Genomic DNA, 25,440 nt, shown 5'->3' on the forward strand with positions numbered 1-25,440 from the left:
GTTGGGAAGGGAAAAACCACTCTCAATTCTAGAAGTTCCTGTAACTGTTAGGAGTCATTTCCCTGCAAAAAGAATCATAGTGCTGACTGTGGATGCAAGGAAACCTACTGCACCAACAGGAAACAGTGTTGCAATCTTTCACATCAAGGGAATGACATGCCTTCTTATAATGGAAAGATTGTAACACTGCTCTTGGGTGTTCTTACTTTCTCTCTTACTCAAGAATCTGCATGTTCTTGTATCAACTGTGCTGGATCAATTAAGATACCACATGCTGTATTTTTTAAAAATTCCTTGAACATTTATAAGCTCTCATCAGGAAGGAAATTTCTGTTTCTTTTTGGTTGTGTTAGGGTTTTTTTTTTAGGAAAATGAATTTTAGAAATTTTGAAAGAAATGCATTTTGAACAAACTACACTAGCTCCTGCTGTTTGGACTCTTCTCTAATGTCTGTGGAAGAGGATGATTAACATATCACCACTGTTTAAAGGCAATCGTATAGACACGGAATACTTGCTGCAAAAATGCGGTCTGCTTTTCTGTTTCTTCCATTGGGGTTTCGTTGTGTCAAAGATCCTCTGTAATACGAGTTCCGGGTAAATGTATCAGCATTATCTTGTGAAATTAAAGAAAGACACATTTATTACGGCGTGCCACAGTAAAATGGCTCATGCTTAGTTACATCTGGAATGCTTATCCTCAGTGCCCATTATGTACCTGGTTCCAGTTGGCAGACGTCAATGAGCTAGTAAAAACTCCAGAAAGTTAACAGAAGCCTGACTGCTTTTTACCCCTGATGTAAAAGACCTTACTTTTTACAACCACACAGGAAGTTGCTACAGAATCATAGAACACAAAAACCTCTAGTCTTATAGGGCTGGATATTGTGACCTTTTTTCAAGCAATCGTTCAATTCATTTCCCTGTCTGCATTTTCTGCAAGCCCCTTGTGTATCATTGGCCTCACGAGAGATATGTTCCTTCACTCCTCTTCTGAAAAATACAACTGACTGCATTGTCTTTGTATACCATTGGCCTGTATATTTCACTCTATATGCATAACTAAAGTGAAAGTACCATTATCTTACTAAAGATTTACTTTATAAAAGGAAAGAAATATTTCATCTCTTCTGCTCTTTACCAAGGTGTTACCCTCATTATCTCCAGACAACACATAAATATCATCTGTCTAAACTTGTAAGGAGAACTGTCCTGGGTAAACTCAGTTAGACCCATTTTACAGACCTATGGGATCAACACAGATTCCTTGCTCACTTTTGCCTCTAATAGAGCCAAGCATCTGCTTCAAGAAAAAAAAAATCACTCTTCACTCTAACTGGCTGGATTTGTGTGCCATCTCAATAATGTCCTATTTTCATTGGTTCCCTCTGTACAAAACACCATTTGGTTTGGAGAATTATTTTGTTAATCTAACCTCAGCCCCTTTAAGAAAAGCATTCACAGCTTTGTGTTTTCAGTATACACCATCAGCCATTTTGGAGGGGAGAAATGATGATGTCCCCTTTCATCAAAGACTCTGTATTTGTGGATCAGGAGTGGTCGAAGATGCTTTCCATTATTTATTACGTTGCCCTTTATATGAGCACCCCAGAAGTCAACTTCTTGCTGGCATTCTTAGACTCCTCTGTGATAGACACCCCCTGCTTGGCTCAGCTTTGCACACTGCTTGTGGCTAGGGATGCAAATACTACCTATCAGGTACCAGCTAGATGCCCAAGCCCAGATTATGCCTTGAGAACAATGGCACTTGCCAGCACTGCCTATTTCCTTCCTTTCTTCCTTTGAAAAACTGGCATTCAGCAATAGCTTCTAAATAAACATAAAACAGTATCAAAGTATAATTTTAAAAATCAATAAAAAGAAATAAAAACAACTAATAAGCTAAAATCCTAGCAATCCAACTTAAATGCCAAATGCCTGTTTGAACAAGGCCTTTCCTGGCCATTGGGAGGACAACGGATTGGGGCCAACAAAGCCTCCTTCAAGCAGGGAGTTCCAGAGCCTGGAAGTTGCCACCCAGAAGACCCTCTCTTGTGTCCCCATCAAAAGTAGCAGCAGTACCAAGAGAAGAGTTTTTCCACATGTCTATATGGGAGACTATGGTCCTTAAGGTAGCTTGGTCACAAGTCATATAGGACTTTATATAAAAATATTAACCAGCACTTTGCATTGTGTCCAGAAACAGAGTGGTGGCCTGAGAAGCTATTGTAACAGGAAAGTCCGCAGCCAATAGCCCGACTTGTAGCTATTTGGAGCAACCAACATTTCTAAAACACTTCTCAAAGGCAGCTCCCCACAGAGCATGTCACTACAGTCCAAAAGGATTTTCAGTGATTATAACGTGCAGCGTGGACTCTCGCAAACTGCCTTCCAGGGATAAGTAATCATTTCCATGTGAACCACAACAGCAGTTCAGCAGCAGATACTGTACTGCCAGGGGAGAACTACAGAAAACAATGAATCAACCAGAATCAACTCCATGTGCATTTGATCCCTAACTCATCAATACATCACTAATTTGTGCAGAGATTTTGAGGTTTTCTTAGCTGTACAGAACATGTAATTTGATGTGGCTGGACATTATTTGTCTTCCTGGCATTGTTCACATGTTCAGAGGCCATAAACAATCCTTCATGCAACACTAGTAATTTTGCTAGACTATTGAAGCAAACCACTAAAGATGCCTCTCCCATTCATTTGTAAATAAGAACAGTTCTTACTTGGAATCTCAAGAGAAGAGGTGAATTTTCTCCTCAACACATGTGGCATAGACATTACCTAAAAGAAATAAATCTACATGTAACTTAGGTTTCACTCTATTTATTTTTATCAAAGCTTAAAGGTAGCTTTCATTCATCTTCCCTTACAATGGAGCATTACTGATTAGTCAGTTTACCTCGTTATCTCATCAAAATATGCACTGATATAATTAGAAATGGTGTGACTATTCTCCACAAGCCTTCTCTTCTGTACATCAGTTACCCTATTTTCAATACAGTGCCTTTTTTCTGATAAAAAGTTTACAATGTCAGTGTCAGAGAGACCAGGAGAGGTCTTACTGGTAACAACAACAACAACTGAAGAAACAAGGCATCTTGTAGGTGACTTTAATATTTCCAGAACACAGTTATTCTCCCTCCCCTTAACACATGGAAGCATAGCTGAACAGCAATGTATGTGATTTAAAAATAAGTAATAAACAAATGAATGCCTTCTTTCTTTCAGTTTTACTGACTAAATTGTTTTCTTGTACCTGAATCCTTCATTAATTAAATTCTTTAAAGAACCTCTGGTTTATGAATGTAGGATATTGTGCTTCTGTAGCCATGATTTAAAAAAACACCAGGAAATGGACTGATATCACTGTACACTATTACGCCTGCATTTCCAGCAGAAAAACGATGCCAAGTTTATATACCAGAGGGCAGTCCGAATGTTGAGAACACCAATGGCAGCAATCAAGATGGTTTACAGAATAGCTTCTTCTGTTCAATTCTATTCATGATGTGAAACCACAAAAGGGAACCTCCCAGAAGCTGAACTCCTTTTTTCACCAGTTAACCTCTTTTCACCCAAACACAAAGCAACTGTCAGGGCTGTTATTCAACAAGTGTAAATGGTACAGGATTCCAGAAGATAAGCACATGACCTACACTATGGTTACTAGGAGAAGACAGAAGTGAGAATAGCTTGGAAGTGGCTGTAGTCCCTTTGTGCCAAAATATTTTGAAGGGCTGTTTTGGACAATGAAACGGTGAAGCAAAGATGTGAGTAGGTACAACATATACAATAGAGAAACATACACACCCTTTAATCTCTCAGGTAAACTACAAATACCTGTTGTAGGTGAACTATGACCTTGTGGAGAAGTGGGAGCAGCAGAAAAAGGTAAGTGAGGCCATCGGCTGACAGATGCATCTCCTTCGGAGTGTTTGCCAATGCCAGCTCAGGAGCAGTATTGTTTGCACTTCCAATTTACATGGGAGGCAAAGAGGTCGAGAGCTGGTTTGTCCCATCATTCACACAGGTGAAGAAAAACTGATTGGTCTAACTCCCACACATGAGCTTGCGAGTTTGTGCGGTTGAGTAGTTCCGCCAAGTTGTTGTTGTGGCCGGCAATGTGTAAAGCTGTGAGGCAGATATGATGTACTAGGCACCACTCCCAGAGGTCAACTACTAAATAGAGGAGACTTGGATAGTGAGTGCTACCTTGTTTCAGGATGTAGTACATTGTCGTGCTGTTGTTGGTGGCAGTTTGTACCATCTTGCCAGTGAGGAGATTTCTGAAAGCTTTGCAAGGTTTTATAACCGCCATAGCTCTAATTTGCTGATGTGGAGCAATTTTTCTCTGGAAGACTACTTGGTAGACATTATTTTATATTTGAAACCATGACTTACAATTTTTATTAATTACCTTGCAGATAAGTAATTTTCTGCAGACGTGTCTGCATGTCTCATTGTCCATTTAATATGCTAACTGCACTGCTATGTCTTGTACAATGAAACTGATTTAGCTTTGCAGTATGGCTTTGTGGTGAAGAACCCATGAAGATTTATCTGCCAATGCCTTGGTGGTAGTCTTGAGCATTCGGTGTATAAGTGAAGTTGGCATGATGTCTGGGACACTGCTGTTTGCTGCATGTTATGGATGGTATTTTGGAGAAAGCTACATGTTCTGTTAATTATTTATTTATTATTTATTTATTTAATTAATTATTTAATTTATATCCCGCCCATCTGGTATATCATACCACTCTGGGCGGCTAACAGCAAGGATATACAATTAAAATAAAAATCCATAAACATAATAAATAATAGATAGAAAAAAGAAGAAAATTAAGTCAAATTAAATGCTGGCAGGAGGGAAGGTAGCAATATGGCCCAGATGGGAAGATATGGAGGCAGTGACAGAGTTTGCCTTCTTGGGCTCCATGATCACTGCAGATGGTGACAGCAGCCACAAAATTAAAAGATGCCTGCTTCTTGGGAGGAAAGCGATGAGAAACCTAGACAGCATCTTAAAAAGCAGAGACATCACCTTGCCGACAAAGGTCTGCATAGTCAAAGCTATGATTTTTCCAGTCATGATGTATGGAAGTGAGAGCTAGAACATAAAGAAGGCTGATTGCAGAAGAATTGATGCTTTTGAATTGTAGTGCTGGAGGAGGCTCTTGAGAGTCCCCTGGACTGCAAAGAGAACAAAGCTATCCATTTTGAAGGAAATCAACCCTGAGTGCTCACTGGAAGGACTCCCTGGAAAAGACCCTGATATTAGGAAAGTGTGAGGGCAAGAGGAGAAGGGGATGACAGAGGATGAGATGATTGGACAGTGTCACTGAAGCTACCAACATGAATTTGACCAAGCTCTTGGAGGCAGTGGAAGACAGGAAGGCCTGGTGTGCTCTGGTCCATGGGGTCATGAAGAGTTGGACACGACTTAACGACTAAACAACAACAACAAAATGGCCTTGATGGGAAACCATAGCTTGCTTCTGGACTCATGGATCCACATGGTTTTTACATGAGATCCTCCCCAAACCACTGTCAAACATAGGTCCCATCTAGGTCCACAGACTACACCACAGAAATCATGAATCAATGAGCACATTGCTTGCTGTGATGCAAAAACACCCATTCAAGGCATGGATTCTCATGGACCAGCATGATTTTTATGTGAGAAAACTATCTGGGCCCCAAAGTCCTTATGTTTCCGAACGTTTGAGAAGAAAGGGATAAAGTATGTATCTATGGGTTTTATGAGTGATGGCAGTCCTTCTGCCACATCCCTAATCTGTGCTCCAGTGAATTGGCATATCCATGGATCTTCTCAGCATACTTCAGTTTTCATCTCATGCAGTAGTGAGTCTCCTATTACAACTACTTTTCTACTTGGCTGAGTTTCAGTCCCTCTCATGTACTCCTGCATGGTCTCCTCTTTGACTTCATCTGCTTGCTGTCTGCCAGATTCCTCATCAAGAACATGAAAGCAGTTCCACAGTTCCACCAGTGAAAATAGTCTTCTCCTTCTTTTGCTCCTAATAGTGACTGTTTTCTATGGGTCTTCTTCCACTATGTTTGTTCTCTCCTCTTCCTCTGCCTTCCTTTGTTGCTCTTCCCCCACCAGTACCTGGTGCTGCTCAAGAGTTCTGTCAATGTATGCTTCATCTTTCCTTATAGTCTTAAGTGTAGCTACTTACTGCTCCAGTTCTCCCACTTTTTCTTCTAACAGTGCCACCAGTTTACATTTGTTACATGTGTACACCGTGTTACACTCGGGCACAAAAACATGTTGCTTTTCTATTTGGAAAGAGCAATACCCTTCATCAGATTTAGAGACCTCATCTTGAGTCCTGTGTTCATTTCTGGCACCACACTTCAAGAAGGATGCTAACAAATTGGAACAACTTCAGAGGAGAGCGACAGGGATGATCAGGGGCCTGGAAACCAAACCATATGAGGAAAGGCTGAAAGAATTGGGCATATGGCCTTCTTTATGTTACTGGACTACAACTTCTATCAGTCCTAGCCAACATAGCCAATGGAGAGAATGCTCCAAGATGTTTTCCAGCAATATCTGGAAGGCTACACTTTGTCTACTATTGGTATATGTCCCTTTATGTGCACTTACTTTGAAGTCTTCTGGTGATTCTGTAGCAGGAGAGTCTGAGCTCTGATCATCTAGAAAGTTATATGCATTCTTAGGAGTCTGGAAGGCAACTACCTAGAAGTAGAAGGCAAGAAATGCATTATTCCGGTTTGTTGCACAAAAAAATCAACTACATGTCTGCAAGCTGTGATGGGGTCTCTGTTGCCTTTAGCCCATATTAGACCTGCTGTAGTTCAGTGAGATGGAGCAGGAGTTTGAATTCCCACTACACCATGTTCTGCCACCTGTCCATTGGCCTGCTCTATGATCACAAAGCACTGCAGAACATTAACCTCTTCTTAGTGTACCTAGAAAGCCCTGGGAAGGTCACTTTAAATAAAATTAACTTGGTGGGACATATCACAATTAACATTCAGGCTAAATTATACAGCTAACTTTCTGTTCAGTGTGAAGGCTCAGTTGTTCTGGCTTTTATGCTTCAGATTGCTGTGTATCTACATCATGTGGAAGTGCTAGAATGCCTACTAAAAACAGACAGGCTTGGTTAAAATGGTGATATATATATACATACACACACCCCATTTTAGATAAATATTTCCCATTATTATAATAGCTACATTATAATGGGAACTTTTCCCAAAGTGAGAAAAGGAATGAGGAAGATTGGCTCCCTACTTTTTTGAAGTTCTACTGCATGTACAGTTTTGTTTTACTCTTTTAAGCAATGAGTTTTGCAAATGAATTTATGAGAGTAATTATCACTACATAATATTTCAAATGCTTTAAAAGTCATTGGTCAGACTTGAAAACACCCAGCCATAGTAACTCTTAGTATTTCTTTTTTGACACTTTGGTGTCCCAGTGAATTCAATGGAATCTTCAACACACTAAGTATGCTTAGAATTGCAGTCCAGGAAATGAATAATGTGTTGCCAGTAGGCAAACTGTCCAGGCCTTCTCAGCTGAAATTCAGTCATGGAGAGTGTTTTTAGAAGTCTGAGCTCCTATACACTTCTACGTATGAGAGTAGGAAATACCAGTGTTCTATCCTGCTATTACTGGCAAATTTAATGAATCAGTGTAATACAGAAAATTTTAGTTACTTCTGCTCTATGTTAAATTGACATTAAGGGCCCTAATGGTCCCTGTTTTATTTTCATGAATACACACTGCATTCTTTGTAAAATACCAGCTTACTTACTTGGGTGCTTGATTTCTTCCTGGACTTTTCCACTGGTTTAACTGTCAGCCCTGCAGCACTCAGAGCTGCTATTCGAGTTTCTATATCAGATACCTTTAAAAAGCAAATAGCACATATCATTCTCTAATAGTAGTAACTGAACAAATCTGCCAGAATATATATCTAAGTCAAGACACCGCAGCAATAGTGTCATTTCACTTGGCAACTGTTATAGAGACAGACTGATCCTGGAGATTATTTCATTTAGCTGGTGCACTACGAATAGCCATAGCTGTTTTTTTTTTGCTAATGATGCATTCTGCAAATTGAGCAAATATGTTATTCTCTGTCTAATGACCATACTATTTATAGACATTCTCAAAAGTATGCTGTTTGATGCTTCTTAATGGGACTAGGTAGAGATAGGATGAAATGGAACAAGGTGGAATGGGGACTTCTTAATAAAAAATTATGCCAGAAACAGTGGGAGGTGATGAACAAACATCAGGCCAATATATCTGAGATCTCAAACAACAACAACAAAAAATTTCATTAGCCCTTTTCTGCCCAAAAACCTGCCAGAATGGAACACAGTGGCCCGGAATGCCAACTTCTGAGTAAGGATAATCAAATTCATGACACATGTGTGACTAGATGAGACAGATGCAACCAGCCCCCGAATGCCCCCAAGAATATCATTCCACTACTGGTTCCTGGAAGAAACTTATTGTGAAAACCAGCCCAGAACAGTGACTTCTGAGCAGGTCAGCCCAATGAGTTTTTGCACATCCCATCCATCTAGAGGAGACTGATGCCACAAAGCCCCTAAGGAACAACATTCTATTACCTGTTCTGGGCAGAGAATCAGTATTGCAAAAACAGTCGAGAACATAGCACAGGCCAACAAAATCCACCAACTCAATTCAGCTAGGGGGGACTGATGCAACCAGACCCAAAACAATCTGGGAACCTGGGAACAACAGTCCAATGCCTATACCGGGGGAGGGGGGGAAGCCTGACTCTTGAGTAGGAGAATCCCACAAAATTCACCCATCTCATCTGATTAGAGGGAACTTATATAACTACCCTCAAAACAGCCCAGAGAAAATCCGAGTACCCATTCCAGGCGGAAAAGCAATATTGCAAAAAACAAAACAAAAAACAAACAAACAAACAAAAAACCCTCAGAAGATGCTATTCATGGGCCTTTTTGAAAAATGTGAAACTTACACCCAGACTAAGCCCTGGAATCTGGTTCCTAGAAATACGTTGTCCTACTTGGAAACTGCTGGTCTGGTCTGCCTTGTGTAATTTTGGCTTCTTGCCTGTTATGGGTACTGGAATGTACTTCATGATGATATTTTGGACATTGTTACATCATTCCCCTCTCATCTGATATGACATGTGAATATCACTGATGCGGGCTCTTTTTGTGCAATGTGGATTTTCTGTCTAGAACAGCAGATATTTGTCCTTTGCATCTTAGTATTTTTGATATCATTTTTATTAAAATCTCCTCATTCCACCCCATGTTCTGTTACAGGTTTTACCTTGTCCTTCTTCTAATGTACTGTATTAAACTCAGATTTCACAGAGGCAACATGGTAGTCATGTGTTAGCAGTCATGTATGACAAACAGTAGAGAAAATGAGTCCATTTAAAATTAGGATCAATTATTCATAGTATCATAGACTCATAGAATTTACAGCTCCGAACTTGCACTTTTTGTGCAGGATTTGTCCTAACAGAAAGAAGATGCTCTTTCTCTGGATTTCTGTCATCTCTGCATTGGAAACATGGAACAGTGGGGGTACATATAGGCTGAAGTGCCACTTTGGACCATCATAGTAGAGAGCAGGCCATTGGGTCAAATCTGCCTGTTTTAAAAACAGGAAAGCCACAACTTTGAGTGATATTTGTTTCATTTCCGACTCCTGTGCTCAGACTGAGTTGCCCCAGCAGTGGACAAAAATTCAAGGCAGCAAATATAGGTCATTCCTTTAGGGGAGGGGGAGGAGTGTGTGCAGCTGTGGCATAACAAGGAAATGCAACTGCAGCTTGCACAGGCAGGCCAGGCAAGCTCCTCGCATGGCTCAATGTCATTTGTGTGACATCACAGGACTCGGGAGGCATCACAGAGGAGAAATTAACATGCATGGTGCAGAGCTGATTCCACAAACAAACCAGCACTCCTCCCACCACGCAGCTGTGGGTTGAAAATGTAGCTAGCTTCTGATAAACAAGTGAAAAAAACCAAATGAAACTAAAGGATCATTAAGGGGGGGGGGGAACAAGACAGCATAAAGCAAGGAGATCCCAAAATCCCTTGCTTGTCTCTAACCCTCAGCTGCTTTGTTATATTAGGCTGCAGGCACATGGCAACAGCAGACAAGACTGGAAGTGGGGAAGTTCAAAGAACCATAGACTCATACGATAATGGAGCTGGAAGGGGTCTATAAGACCATCGAGTCCAACCTCATGCTCAGTGCAGGAATCCAAATCAAAGCAGGTCTGACAGACAGTTGTCTTGAATGCCTCCAGCACTGGCGCACTCACCACCTCCCGAGTTTATTTATTTAAAATACTTTTACCCTGCCTATCTACTTGAAACAACTCAAGACAGCTTACATCATTAAGTAGACAATATTTAAAAGCTAAAAACACTAAGTATACAAATATTTTTTAAAAACTTAAACAAGGGTTACATTAAAAACAGCAAATGGAATCAATACTAAAAAAACACATTTAAAAGCAACAGAGCACTATTTAAAAAATGACCTTTCATACAGCAAATCACTAAGGAAAAACCTGCCTGCAAAGATCAGGATAGCCTGGGAACAGCGACAGAGGAGGCCCTCTCCTCTGTCTCTATCAAATGTACCTGTGAGAATGATGAGAGCTAGAGAAAGGCCTCCCCTGATTACTTTAATGCCCAGGCCAGCTCATAGAAGGAGATGATCCAATGCTAGAGCCATTCAAGAGAAAACTGGATAACCATCTATCAGGCTTTCATTGGGATTCCTGCATTGAGCAAGGGGTTGGGCTTGATGGCCTTATAGGCCCCTTTCCAGCTGCATTATTCTACCATTCAAGGATTCTATCCTGTCTTTTAGATGGCTTGGACTCAAGCCATTTAGGACTTTATATGTTAAAACCAGTGCTTGAAGTTGTGCCTGGAATGAATGAGCAGTCAGCGGAGCTGCTGTAACAGGGGAGTTATGTGATTCCTCTAGCCAGCCCAAGTCAACAACCTGGCCGCAGCACTTTGGACCTACTGGAGTTTCTGAACACTTTCCAAAGACAGCCCCACATAGAGTCTGTTACAGTAATTCAGCCGAGATGTAACTAAAGCATGTTTCACTGGGACCAGATCAGACCTCTCAAGGAACAGGCACAGCTCATGCAGTAGCTTTAAATGTGAAAAGGCATTCCCGGCTGCTGCTGAAACATCAGGCTCAGAGACGGATCCAGGGGCACCCAAAAAAACTGTAATTGGCTCTGTGGTTCTACTCCTCTAAATATTAGGAAGCCTTTCCTGATATTCAATAAAAATCTGAACTTCCTGTAACTTGAGTCCATTACATATCCTGCCTTCTGAGGTGATTGAAAACAGATCCTAATGTAGGGCAATGCTTCAGGTATTTGAAGAATCCTATCCTATCTTTCCTCCCTCTTCTTTTCTCAGGGCCAAGCATGCTCAGTTTTTGAGTTCTTCCCCATAAGGCATGGTTTCCAGTCCCCTGATCAGCTTTGCAATCTTGTTCTGCTTTGTCTGAATCCTTTTTAAACTGGGCACAGCATTAACGATAAGGTCTAGCCTGTGACAAACAGAGGGGCAACAGTACTTCCCTGTGTTCATTTTTGAGTCAGGAGATTACCAGGGAGAATTGATGTTTCTTTTTCTGCAAAGCAAGGATTACCTCACTCTCCGTGTGCTGCACCTGAGCCATAGCAGAAGCCACTTTGTCTTCCAGTCCAGACAGCTCCGAATCTGTAGTTGCGCTGTGGTGGGCACATTCTTCCGAACCTCTCAGTTTCCTCTCTGACCGGTATGGTTTTCCAGCAGGAATATATACCTGAAATCAGAAGTATTAGTCATCTTACAGCCAAGTTGTTTTAAATTTTATATCCAATCATATGAAAATTGATTTTGTTGTAGAGTTGTTGCTTCTGAATGTTTTCTGCAACTGCCATGGACTAAGCACAGTATTACCTGATACTCAGGGAACCATGCTGGTTCTGGGCAGTACCCCAAAACTGTAAACCCAGTCCTTCAGAAGAAATACAATTCATCCCAAACAGGATGGGTAATTAATCTAAGGGAAGCTTCCACCCAGCCACAAGTGACTTTCTGGTATTTCACAAGTTTAGGGACAATGCTTTCCAATGTCTGTAGAAATCAGAATCATAGAGATCGAATCATCACCCTAATGTCTTTTTCTATTAATGAATCCTGCAGAGTTGTCCCATAAAGTGCCAATGACTCTGAAGCACTTGGACAGTAATGCCACAAAGCTCCTTAGGCAAGGACTTCTGCAAACTCTGTGCACAGTCATAATGTTATTTTAACTTGTGTTCCGTATAGTGGGAATCAGGGAATAAGAGATAACAGTCTGCACAGGAGGAGTGAGGATTCAGGAGCTTTCATTAAAGAGTCCACATTGTCCATGGAGGGCTCTTAGCTTCAAGAGGAGGAACTGCCAAACACTTTGATCTTGGATAGTGCTTCATGAAATACAGTTCTGACAAAGATGTGACCTTAAATGAAAGTGAAGAGCTCCCATTAGACAGTTGCTTCTGGCATCAGTGCAGAGAACCACTTCATGTCAAAGAGGCCATGAAGTGACCATGCACAGCAAAATCTCCAGTAGATGACATCAGGTCCCTAGATTGCTTCTCCATTCTACTCATTCGTGCTAGATCAGGTGTAAGGAAATGAGATATGCATGGGGCAGGAGACAAGGTGAGCTGGGGAAAAATACCATTCATATAATGTGAATCTATACATAGTCAAAATGTCATCACAGCATTCAAGTGCAGAACATTTAGATTTTCCTGTGCTAAGGAAAGTGTTACATATATATATTACAATTCAAATTCTGGTATTGCACTCAGTTTTACATTAAGCCATTTGAATTTAGAAAAGCATTTTTCCCTTCCAAAATAAAATTTGAAAAATAAATTTTGAATTATTTCTCATTTAGAATGGGGTGATCTTGTCTGATTCCCCCCCTCCCAGGAGAACCAATGGGGATTCAAACTCTCAGCTCCTGCCTCTTACAGCCAGGTCTTCCAACACACCAGGCTGCTCCAGCTACTGCATAATCTCACAGCTCACACAGCTTCCAAAGACCCAGATATCTGACCTAGAGATACAAAACAAAAAACAAACCCCAAAAAACCCCACATTTCTTTCAGTGGCTGTAAAACAGCATTCCCATATGATAGGCAACACCAGAGACTTCTTATCTATCAGACAGAACAAAGCTAGGAAGCTATATTACACTAAGTCAGACAATTGGCCCCTCACAGTACTATCTACGCTTACTACAAAGGTACTACTTTCTCCCCAAAGCTTCACACAACATTGTTCCAGTCCTATCTGTAGATGCTAGGGACCTTCTGTAGGCAAAATGTATGCTTTGGCCCTTTCCACAAAGAACGAACTTGAACCAGAATGCACCCCTTTTGAGACAAGGCTACAGCATGTCCATACCGGCCAACAAAGCAAATGCCTCCCTAATGAAATCCCACCATTCTCATTAGACTCCTTCATCAGTTTCACACTTGCTAAGAACAATTGCTCTCTTTTCCAACAACACAAGAGGCGACTCTACACATGGACATCACCAGAAGGGCAATACCGAAATCAGATTGACTATATTCTCTGCAGCAAAAGATGGAGAAGCTCTTTACAGTCAGCAAAAACAAGACCTGGAGCTGACTGTGGCTCTGATCATCAGCTTCTCATAGCAAAATTCAAGCTTAAACTGAAGAGAGTAGGAAAAACCACTGGGCCACTCAGGTATAATCTAAACCAAATCCCTTACGAATATACAGTAGAAGTGAAGAACAGATTTAAGGAACTAGATTTGGTGGACAGAGTGCCTGAAGAACTTTGGATAGAGGCCCGTAACATTGTCCAGGAGGCAGCAACAAAAACCATCCCAAAGAAAAGGAAATGCAAGAAAGCAAAGTGGCTGTCCAACGAGGCCTTACAAATAGCTTAGAAGGGAAACCAAATGCAAGAGAGATAGGGAAAGTTACAGAAAATTGAATGCAGACTTCCAAAGCAGAGCAAGGAGAGATCCAAGCTATCTCAGGGATCATGTCTCCCTTTATGAGCTTGCCCAGGAGTTAAGATAATCAGGGGAGGTTTTTCTCTCAGTCCCACCAACAGTTCTCTGCTCCTCTGTTCTTTAAGTGGAAGATACAGACCTGTGTTGTTAAAATGTTTGGTCTCAGCTGTTCTGACAGTATAAGAAATGATCTTCTAATGCAGAGGTTAGTTAGTATTCTATAGCCTCAAAGGTTTCTCCCTGAAATGTCAAGGCAAGATAATCAGTATAGATGAAACTCTTGGAGTATGGGAGTGTTGGTTGATCATTTGAATAAATGTTAAAAACTTAATGGTGTCAGGACACTACCCTGTGAGATATCATTCCTTTGGTTTCTCAAGCAACTGTGCCTCCCTTGAAAGCCAACAAAGAACACTTCTTAGAAGTGAAGGATGGGCTGGCTGCACAACCTTGCCCAGGGGATGCCCAATGATTTCCCACTCTTCCAGGAAGTATACTTAGGAAACTGGCTGGGTCAAATTGTGGTGCACAACCATGAACAATACGAACAGTTTTGTTCCTGTGCTGCTTCACAGCAGAATGTGCTGGTGCTGTATGATATAATTAGCACATGCCAAACAAGTGGATGTAGCTCTTAACGAATCATGGAGGATTATTACTGGCTGCCTGAAATCTACCCCCACCGAAAAAGTCTATTATTTGACTGGCATTGCCCTCCAGAAGTATGACAAGAGGTGCTACCATAAAATAAACAGAATAAGATAATACAGCACCAAATTAATCTACTTCATGGACACCAGCCCTCTAGACCACTGGTTCTTAACCTTGGGTTACTCAGGAGTTTTGGACTGCAACTCCCAGAAGCCTTCACCACCAATTGTGCTGGCTGGGGTTTCTGGGAGTTGCAGTTCAAAAACATCCGAGTAACAAAGGTTAAGAACCACTGCTCTAGACAATGGCTACAATTGAGGAAAACTTTTCTGCACACATCTCAAGCTCTAAATATTAAGCCAGAAGAGGCTAGGCTAAACCCAGGGAGAACAAAAACAACACACATTGTTGAATGGATGAACGTGGAAGAGTGTCTCCCAGTAGAAGACGACTTTGGACCACCTGGAAGTCACTTAATAGACTTCAAAGCAAAGTAGGAAAATCTAGGAATAATCAAGTAAAATGAGGTTACTTGGATACAGTATATCCCCTAATTGCTGGTGCCACATACCAACTTTTTTTTCTGATTTTGTCATTTCCAGAGGAAAATACTTTGTAATTGTGTAACTGGCAAGGTTGCACTCCAGTCCACTTTAGTTCACTGACACCAAGCACTGCAATGTTTAAACTTTCCATTTCTTGCTTTACAGTTTCCAGTTTACCTTGGTTCATACTTCTCACATTCCATGTTCCAACCTGTATGTGAATAGTATTAGACTTTCCTTTCATCTGTGTGCATGTTGGCTGCTACATGTCCTTTTGGTTCAAATCTAGTTGCATCCTAAGTGACAGCACTATCTAATATGACGTTTAGCTGCCCTCAGTATCTCATGTAGAAGACACCATGTTGTGAAAGATGCACTGGCATCTCTATGTCTCCAGGCCCTGTCATGTAACAATGATGTAATTACCATTCTCTAGTCCCTGGGAACCTTTCAAGTCCTATTGGGGGGGAAGATGTTCAAAAAAAATGAGAACCTAGTTCAGATATCCAGGTCAAGAGTCCAATTTATCCAAGCTACTTCTGAACTGAGGAGGGTGAGAGGAATGATTTATCACTAACATACACTGATTATCTTTTTCTCTAACCTGCATTTTATCTTCTGATGTCATCTACAATTTCAAAGATTTCTTATCCAAATGTAGATGAGCAGTGTAAATGATCTCATAAGAACAGAGTTCCTGCTACCTTTTAGATGAAGATGAAAGCAGCTATTCACAGATGCGCGTAAGTAGCCTGGCTCAAGATCACTCCTGTGACACTAAAGCTGTTCACTAAAAGGGAAATCATGATGGTCATTCACAAAGGTAAGACTGCAAATACTGACAAAGAAGCTATTAGAAACCCAAAGGAATTCAAACCTTTGTTTAGAATTAATGGACTTCTCTGAGGGAAGAACACTAACCAAGAGATCCTCTCAGTAGAAAACACACTTGTTTGCCCTTTTATATATGAATCCCTTTTTGTGATATAATAAGGACATCATCCAAAACTATCAGCACAGGTCCATCACATCTTGAAATCAGAGGAAGAAACACATAATTAGTAGTTGCTTCAAAATGGTAGAGGCTTGGAACAGTGCATTAAGAATGGTCAAGAATATTTATTCTGTGAAGGCTTTCCAGGTTGCAGAAAATGATCTTCCCATGTAGGCTAATGGATCTGGCAAAGCTGAAAATGCATGAACCCCTTTTGCCGAGAGATTAACACTCTCCTAAGCCAGGCTGGACAAGAACATTTTATCCATTTTCACTCTGCTATTACCTCCTTGTTGAGATTTTAAAACGTAACCATAAACATATTTTGTTAGAAGAAGGTTCCACTGTGCTGAACAGACATAAAAACTAACAAGTATATTTAAGTTAGTTATGCTATTCATTACTATTGAAAATTTGAGAAGCCTTATTTTAGAGAGTTGTAACTGGAAAATAGGTGAAAATAACAGGTTGACAGAGAGCCGTGTGTCAAAACTTAACCTGTTTTCTCTATATTAAGTTAATAGTTTGCTTGAACAGCTTTGGCACCTGCTTTTAGTATCTGGAACAGTAGATGTGGTCATGGAGTAAAACTCTATTCGGTACAATTTTCTCTTAATTCATAATTAGCATAATTAGAATTAGAGATGAGCATGAGTTGCCGGTTTCACAGTTCGTGACAGTTTTTCGGCTGAACATCTGTTCAGCAGTTCTAAGCCATGCCTCTTTCAGTAGGCACTCCATTCGGAAACAGAATCTGGCGGAGGTGGGGCAGGGAAGCTGGGGCACTGCATCTGAGTGGGCATCCACCTGAGGAGGCGAAGTTGGGAACCTCTGAATGTCTGTTTGGCCAAAAGACAAACCAGCATAAACAGCTGAAATGGCAGTTTGTGCCCATCTCTTGTTAGAATTGCAGTGCTGACAGTGAAACTACATGTTTCAGTGAGAGATTGCAACCAGGTTTTTTCTAAAACTGTAATCATCTCTGAAGGCTAGATTCAATGGGCACTTCACTGCTGAAACATGCATATTTTAAATACATCTCTTGTTCTACATTCATGATGAGAACACTCCACCCACCACTTCCTTAAAGTTGCTATTTGTCATGGAAGGAAATCCTGTGTGGTATGTCCCACTGAAGTAACAAAAAATTCATTAAGGCATCTGTGAAGATTGTCAGTCATCCAGGTATGGTTACCTGGAAGTTGAGTCATGGCTCATGGTTTTAGTGTGCCAAAGAAGCTGAAAATCATACCTTTAGGAGTCTGTCTCTAGTAAGAATTTCAGCAATGAGGAGGGTCACCCAAGGTGGAATGGTCAAGGCTGGGTCATTGAACAAGGTAAACAACTGCATCAGCGGCAGAATTTTGATCGTTCCAGTGGTGAATTCTTGAAGAACAGCTATTGGGGCGGCAGCAGCAGTAGTGGCAGAGGATCTTTCATATATAATGGCACTGATACTCAAGCCAACCCTTTTTACTATTGCACATACTATTTACTATTCTGAATTATTTCATGCCTTGAAAGCCTCATGAAGACAGGGCCTTCTGGAATATAGAGTGCCATACAGCAGAAATGACATGACAGCATGTAACAACAACATCATGTGGAAACAACTAAACAGGCCATTTTTCCAAGGAAAGGAAAGAGGCAGCCAAGAGAAAACCATCTGAGGTTCTGGGTTGAGCTGTACTCTTACCTTTCCCATACAGCACTATTGCCCTTAACTGCTCTATGGGAAGAAGAGGCAGGCAGGCCAGGAAGAACCTCCTTGGGGTTTGGTTGAGCTGTCCTGTCCTCCCCTCCCATAGGGGGAAGGTCCCATAGGGCCTTCTGTCATCCACTGCCCAGTAGGATGGGTCCTTACCATGGGCTGGTGGGTTGGTGTGGTGTGACCAATTGGGCCCACAGGTGTTGTGCAGGCATTCTGCACCCTGCCTCCTCCCATGGCTGCCTCATCAGAAGCAGCACCAAGGGCTTCCCTGACCCACCTCCTCCTCTGAGGGAGTGTGTGGAACCCTCACACACCTGTGAGTCTGACTGGATGATCTGCACCAACCCACAATAAGTGCTCGTCTCTTTCTTTCTTTCTTTCTTTCTTTCTTTCTTTCTTTCTTTCTTTCTTTCTTTCTTTCTTTCTTTCTTTCTTTCTTTCTTTCTTTCTTTCTTTCTTTCTTTCTTTCTTTCTTTCTTTTGTTAGTTATTTCATTATTTAGTTATTTCGTTATTTATATGCTGCTTTTCTCCCCAAAAGGACCCAAGGTGGCTTTATGTGTTCTTCTTCTTTATATTGTTTACAAAGGTCTTTATTTACATATCTTTAGCTCATCTGTAATCCACCCTGAAGTATTTTTATCTTGAAAAGCAGGATACAAATAACAGTACTATGTGGGAAGATAGATAGATAAACAGACGGACGGACAGATAGGTAGACAGACAGAGCCATTTAGCAGTCAGATAGCAGCACCTACAAGAGGCATGGTTAGGTTATGTAAATGTACCCCAAAGCTTGCTTGCATTAATAAATTAGTTTAGTCACACTGCATATAACTTCAGATGCATGAACATAAGTTCTGTAAAATTTAATAAGTGCAAGCGGAGGCAAGTCAAACGGAAAATGCAATACCTTTTTGGTAGCCGTAGGAAGATCATCACTGGATGAACTCATTTCTGGTTTTGACTCTTTCTTCTTTTCCCCCTCTCCATCTTCTTCTGAAGAAAGTGCTTTGTCACTTATGTTATTAGCCAGCTCCTCTAGTTTTCTCTTTAGTTCCTTCTCTTCTGTGCTGGGATCAGCCTGAGACTAGCAGAATAGCAAGCAACACTCAGATGTATTACATAGTATGTTTCATCCAACTGTTTCAATACTTCAGTGGGCACATTCCTATTTACCTTTTAAACGTTGGACTAATTAGACCTCAGCTGGAACAATGAACTAACAAATTCATTTTAGTGGTTATCCCTCACTGCCTGGATTTTATCGTGTTTCTTTCTATTGACACTGAACACTGAGGAGCCGTTCCAGCGGAGACCAGGGAAAATAAAATTAATTCTGCATGTATTTCTCTTTTACCTGGCTCAAATGGCATGCGTCTATTCAGGGACTTACTAGGTTAAACAAAATGAACCACCCGCCTCCACCACTTTTACCACCATGAGTAGCATAGGCATCCTTCAGTCTCGAGAGACTATGGTAACATGCTCTGAATCGAGGAGTGTCCTCTCCAGAGCATGAAGCCCGGGTAAGGTAATATGGAGGATAGGCTGTTACCCAAGCAGCAGATCCCCCCTCTCCACATTGCTGAAATGGTCCAATGGAAAGGCAAGAGCCAATACAACTGGTTCCAGCAATGTCGCAGGAGTTGGCAGGACGACACAAGCTGCCTTCGGGACTCCAGCTCCGGATTATGCCTCAAGGTTAACTCCTGAAGCCTTTTCCATGAGTGGATATAGCCACAAGGCAGTGGAGGTTTGAAATTGGAGTTTTCCTTCTCCTAGATGGGCTGCCTTCCATGGCTGACGAGCCCCACCTACCTACCATGAGTACTATTTTATTTAATCGTTAACAACATTTTGTACTGCTTTTCCATCCCATTAGATAGAATATAATTAATAGTTGAATTCAGATGGCACCGAATATCTCTACTGGAATTTGTGAAGACAAGGAGTGTCTCTTTACAGTTCCAGCCAAAAGTCTTGTGGCTATATTAGGCTAGCTACAACGAGTGAATATAAGGCTTCTTCCTAGCAGTTGGAAAAACTGTGCAGCCATGGAAACTTAATGGGTGGGATGGCAATGGTAAAACCACTCCTTAAATAGCTCACATACCTTAAACCCCTTATTATGGTCACTATTAGTTGGATGGGATTTGATGGCACATCACAATAATAACAGCACTTAAGTATTTTCAGAAGACCACAGTTTGATTCAGAAGTTATTCACCACATGATTAGAACTACATGAAGGGAAGTGTTGACCCATCTACTCTACCGTCGCCACATTCACTTTTCCCACAACCATGTCGGGGAACTGATGTCCCTATTCGTGCCAGCATCCACATTGATCTAGAATCTTGCACAATCTGTATTCTAAATCATGAGGAGAGCTATTGAAATAGATAAACTCTGCTATAGCTGATGTTCTTCCAACATAATTTGGCTAGAAGGAAAGAGTGGCTAGAATATGAAGGAGTAAAACCAATGGGAATCACCCCTGTGGAGGGCAAAATTTTACCTGGAAGGGAATGACACCATTCAATCATTGTGTTGTCAATAAATGTTTGAGGTCCATTTACATCTTACATGGGCTGCCAATAAATAGCATCAATGAACAGAAAGGAGAACAAAAATGAAAAGTATAGAAAGGGTAGTTAACTTTCAACCTGCAATTGGATCACTTCAATTACTGGCAGTATTCTGGACAAAATTTCCATGTCATTTCCTGAACCCCATTCTCTACTGACAGTTCTATCACCCAAACTGAGGAGGCACAAAGAAGAGGTTTAAACCTCCACATTCCTACATGTTAAGATGATTGGGACCCAAAGATTGCTAACTCTTGACATTGGTCAATGAGAAGCTGCTTATGTCTTGAAGAAGAACCTCCCTTTGGTTCTTCCTGCTAGCTCTGCAGAAAGGGCCCATGCCAGAATAAAGCCAATGGGTTCCTGACTTTATTGTGGCATGGGTACTTCCTGCCAAGCTAGCAGGATCTGTGCCATCTCTACTCAGGCAAAGATCAGTCCTGGGTGTCACTCAGTTTCAAGTGTTGAAGCTCACTATGTTGAACCAGAGAAGCAGTATCAATGATTTCCCATTCAGACTGGGATACTGCCACTGGGTGTTATATTTCCACCATTAAAGACTGTATCTGTTGGTTATCCTGATTATCAGTATCTGAGGAGGGGAGGAGTACCTCTGGAACTGGAACTATTGATAGAGATGGGGGGGAATGGGTTTGGGATCCCTCAATATCAAAGATGGTGGCAGCCGTGCTGAAAGTATGAAGGCAATCAATCCAGTACGGGTAGAAGGTCCTTCTGTTTCTTATCCTTCTGCCCCCTCTTTTTGTACTTGCATTCAGGTGTCACAACCATCACTTTCCATTTAGCCATCAGTTTGAATATAGAAGGGGAAGGAGTCAAAAAGGTGTTGAAAATACCAACACTGAGGCAATTATAATCAGCTGGTTCAATACTAACAATGCTGTTGTAGGTTCTGCCGATGTCTTTTTTCCTAATACGTAGTATTTAGAGAAGGGGGTTTTGAATAAGGGTGTCTGAATCTTGAATTGCCTAATGCTAGAGGATCTTTCTTAATCTGACTTCACAGCTTTGAGGAGTGAATACTCTCCAATGTCTGCATGTCTGGGTGTTGTTGGTGTCTCCTAGGAGGACCAGGCATTTGGAATGCCAAATCTTGGTGAAACACTTGGAACTCTTTTTGAATGGTTGCAGTGCCAGATAGAGTCCAGTTGGTGACCACAAACTCGGTGGCAAGAAGTATGTGACACCCCCCCCAAGAAGGGAAAAAACTAATGAAACTATATAAGGGCTTGAAAAACCAAACAATTGCTAATTTTTAATGCAGTATTTAGTTAAATGTTAGCATGCACCATAGAAGTCCCCACCCGACCGACTTGCTCGTTTCTGCCTGAGACTGGTCTCTTTGCCCCAGTCTACCCCCGCCCAGGACCTCTGCTATAGGGGAGGAAAGATGTCAGAGTTGCAACTAGGAGCCTCCAAGGCAAAAAGACTAGGTCAACTCCACCAGCAGATAGAAAAGGTCAGGTTCTGGGGAGGCGGAAGGGAGGCAAGTGAGATGAGGAAGGTGAGGACAGACCCCTGCCAACAACAGTAGGGCTCCATGGAAAAGACCACACACCATGTTGCCATCCACTCTCCTTTATTTCTTGAATGCATTCCTACCACCACAATATGAAGTACAGCTGGGAGGTCAAAACCATCCTTCTCCAATTTTGTGTGGGCACAGTGCTCACACAGTTATTGTAACATGGTTGATGTGTTGTAAAATAATCTTGTGGGGACCAGGAATTTATGAGGATGTTATCATAGCAGATTATCACAGAATGGTCCAACAGATTATGAAGCATATTGTTCATGAAATGTTTGAAGACCACTGGACCATTGCACAATATGAATGGCTTGCCTATGCATTTCACTGGTACTAATTTGTTAGACATTTCACAGGTCCAACTTGATGCAGATCTTGGCTTCCTGCAGGCATTCCACATGTTCCAAGATTGATGGCCAGATGTACTCCTTCTGAACAGTGGTGAAGTTAATGGCTCTTCGGCAATTACACCACCTCTTTTCCCCTTGTTTCTTTTCACAAATAATATTGGGATGGCCACTAGGGGTAGGAAAGGACTAATGAACCTGCACTTTCACTTTTTGACTAGAAAGTCCCAGAATGCAGCCAGATGCAGTTCTGATAATAGAACAGAGTTGCTCCACAGGGAATGATGCCTCTGGCAACAAATACAATGAATGGGAGGGCAGCTGATCCATTTCCTTGTTGCTGAAAAAGCTGCAGAAGTCCTGGCACTTCATAGGCAAGGCTACAAAAAGATTCTGGTCCTGAGCCAAAGCCAGTGAGCTCCCATCTTTGGGCGGCAGTGTGCATGGCAATAAGTGGATCGTAAGTAGACATGGGAACAAATATAAAAATGAATCAGAATATTCATTAAATATCCCTGATTCATCAGATATTCATTGCTTCATATTCTTGGAGTCCAGAGACCCCAACGAACATGAAGCAAAGAATATAACCCTTTTACATTCATCCCTTTGTTCTCTCTCTGCTTATGCCCTCGTGGGGCATAAGCAGAGAGGGATTTTCCCTTCGGGTGGCTTGCTAAAGTGTGCCCAAAGGGAATTCCACCCCTGGGGCTGGGGGATGGCTTGGTTCCCCTTTCCTCTCTTTCCTATGCCTGCGTGGCATCGAAGAGGAGGAAAGGGATCAAAGGGATCCCCCATTCACTGCAGGATTGCTTTGATCCCTGCTTCCCCCCTCCTTTTGCTAAACTCCGGGGGGCTTAGTGAGTAGAGGGGGAAAGCAAGGTTCAAAGTGCTGCAGGATTGCTTTGATTCCTGCTTTCCCTCCTCTTGAGGGAAAGCAAAAAAAAAAAAAAAAGACCCAATGAATGACTAAGGAGGGAAGTGATCAAAGGGATCCCCCGTCCGCTGCAGGATTGCTTTGATCCCTGCTTTCCCCCTTCTTGCTAAGCCCTGGGGGGGGGGGGTTAGCAAAAGAAAAAAGAAAAAAAAAGACCCAACAAATGACTAATCGATTCGTTGTTCCTTGGGTCATGGGGGGGGGGAATTTGTGGTTCATGGTGCTTCGTCCCAATCTCTAATAATAAGGTAACTGGATTTTTTGAACAGTTTGCTCAGGGGTCATGACATGCCAACTGTGACACTGTGAGTATGAGGGCAAAGTGGGAAATCGTGGCTAGGTACAACTGAGGTGATTCCACAGTGTCATTTGATTGGGGATGATCTGGTGACTCACAGGCCCAGAGGTTATGGGTCAACCATCAATTGTTTTCACCAGTGATGGAATCTCTATTGGGCATTCGGGAATGCTGTGCTGTCCTAGAAAGTCAGGCCCAAGAATCCATCCTGACTGTGGGGTGTGGTACATTGGCCAGGTCTTCCAGCAGTAGGAACCAAACATTCATGATTTGGAATGCTTTCTAAATCTACAGTGCTCCATTTCCTGCTTGGAGAAGGTGTCTATGTTTCTCAGGACAGTTTAGCAAAATGGCTGGGCTGCCATGTGTTACAGACATATTTCCAGCAAGAGCTGGCTAGAGGCAGCCCTACCCAGTTGTATTGGTTGTCTGCACTAGTTGAGGGGTCCACTGGACTTCAGGTTCTGGTTGAAGAAATGCGGTTAGCTGAAAGGTTTTTGTCCTTCCTTCCATAGGTCCTACGTGTCTCCCTGCCTTACATTAACTGATTTTAAAAAAGAACAAGATTGCTCTGGAGTACACAAAGGTTTCAACTAGATCTAGTTTCCAGGTGAGGGAAGGGAGATGGCAGGCATTATTTGTTTCCATTCTACCTCACAGAGCTGTTTTTTTCTCCACCCCTGAGGGAGCTGCTGCTCTAGCCTGAAATATAGTAGAGGGAATGAAAGTGATATCTCCTCTGTCTTCTCTTACAATGTTCCCAGCTCCTTCTTTCTACCCCAGTATAAGCCATCACTGGCGTCAGATGTACATCCAATGACAGAGCATTCCCTTCCCCCCAGAAGCATTCCTTAGGTGTCTTCCTGGAACCCTCCACTTTTGTCTCCCTTGGACCCATCATCACAATCTGCCACTGAATGTATAAAATATTTGGACTGTCAAAAAAAATCTTTATTCTTTATTTTACCTCTTCTGGGTGAACCAGAATCTTTTCCTCAAGACGGTTCAGCAAGCGTTCAATAGCTGACATGCGTTTGTTCAGTTCAAGTATCTAAGAAAGAGGAAAGAACATAGTATAGGACAGAGCCCACCACCACAATTTTCTGGAAATTAAAGGATGAAATACAGAACAGTTTCCACCACTTTTAATATCAGAAAGCCAGCAGATCCCCAGTTCCAGTTTCTGCACTGAAAGCAGGCACTTGGCTAATTTTATCACCTCAAAATCATAAGACTTCTTGTTATCGTTCTTCTTCTACTAGAAGCTGGATGCAATCGTAACTATTGTGACTTTGGATGCAGCAACTCTAAACGATGAAGCTGTGCTTCTTCAAAACTAAACTTCAAAATGCTTTAACCAATAAATCCTTCTTCTATTTCTCTTCCATTTTATTTTACCTTATAACAATTTTGTTTCTTATTATGTGATCTGAATGACATACTAAAATACAAAAGTTGATACAGTGATATGTTCATTTCACGTAATAGAAGGAGAATATCCGGAAACTGGGATGTGCCTCCTTTTCTCTTTGACAAGCAGGAATGAAAAGTTAACCATTCAGTTTTGGAAAGTGAGCCCTGGGTTAGCCAGCCTTGCCTCCAAGCCTGTAGCTCAACACAGCATAACAGAATGATAAAAGAAGCAAAAGAAAACAGAGAGAACCAATTACAGACAAAAGAGTAGACATCTCCTTGAATGGTAGCTTGACCAT

General features: G+C 41.7%; 1 protein-coding gene across 3 annotated transcripts in view; it reads right to left on the reverse strand.

Annotated features, from left to right (window-relative positions):
• Positions 1-25,440, reverse strand: part of MLPH (melanophilin) — a 99,210-nt gene that overhangs the window by 1,824 nt on the left and 71,946 nt on the right. For 2 of the 3 annotated variants that reach the window (XM_020802349.3, XM_020802353.3), the window contains 7 exons: positions 24,696-24,779; positions 18,920-19,096; positions 11,728-11,883; positions 7,829-7,921; positions 6,649-6,741; positions 2,741-2,798; positions 518-615 (listed from right to left, as the gene is read on the reverse strand). In XM_020802349.3, coding sequence (XP_020658008.3) covers positions 518-615; positions 2,741-2,798; positions 6,649-6,741; positions 7,829-7,921; positions 11,728-11,883; positions 18,920-19,096; positions 24,696-24,779 — 759 coding nt within the window. The remainder of the gene's footprint in view (positions 1-517; positions 616-2,740; positions 2,799-6,648; positions 6,742-7,828; positions 7,922-11,727; positions 11,884-18,919; positions 19,097-24,695; positions 24,780-25,440) is intronic. The other variant, XM_020802352.3, reaches the window with a different exon arrangement.

This window comes from Pogona vitticeps, chromosome 1 (assembly GCF_051106095.1).
Source record: "Pogona vitticeps strain Pit_001003342236 chromosome 1, PviZW2.1, whole genome shotgun sequence".
In the NCBI taxonomy this organism is placed as follows: domain Eukaryota; kingdom Metazoa; phylum Chordata; class Lepidosauria; order Squamata; family Agamidae; genus Pogona; species Pogona vitticeps.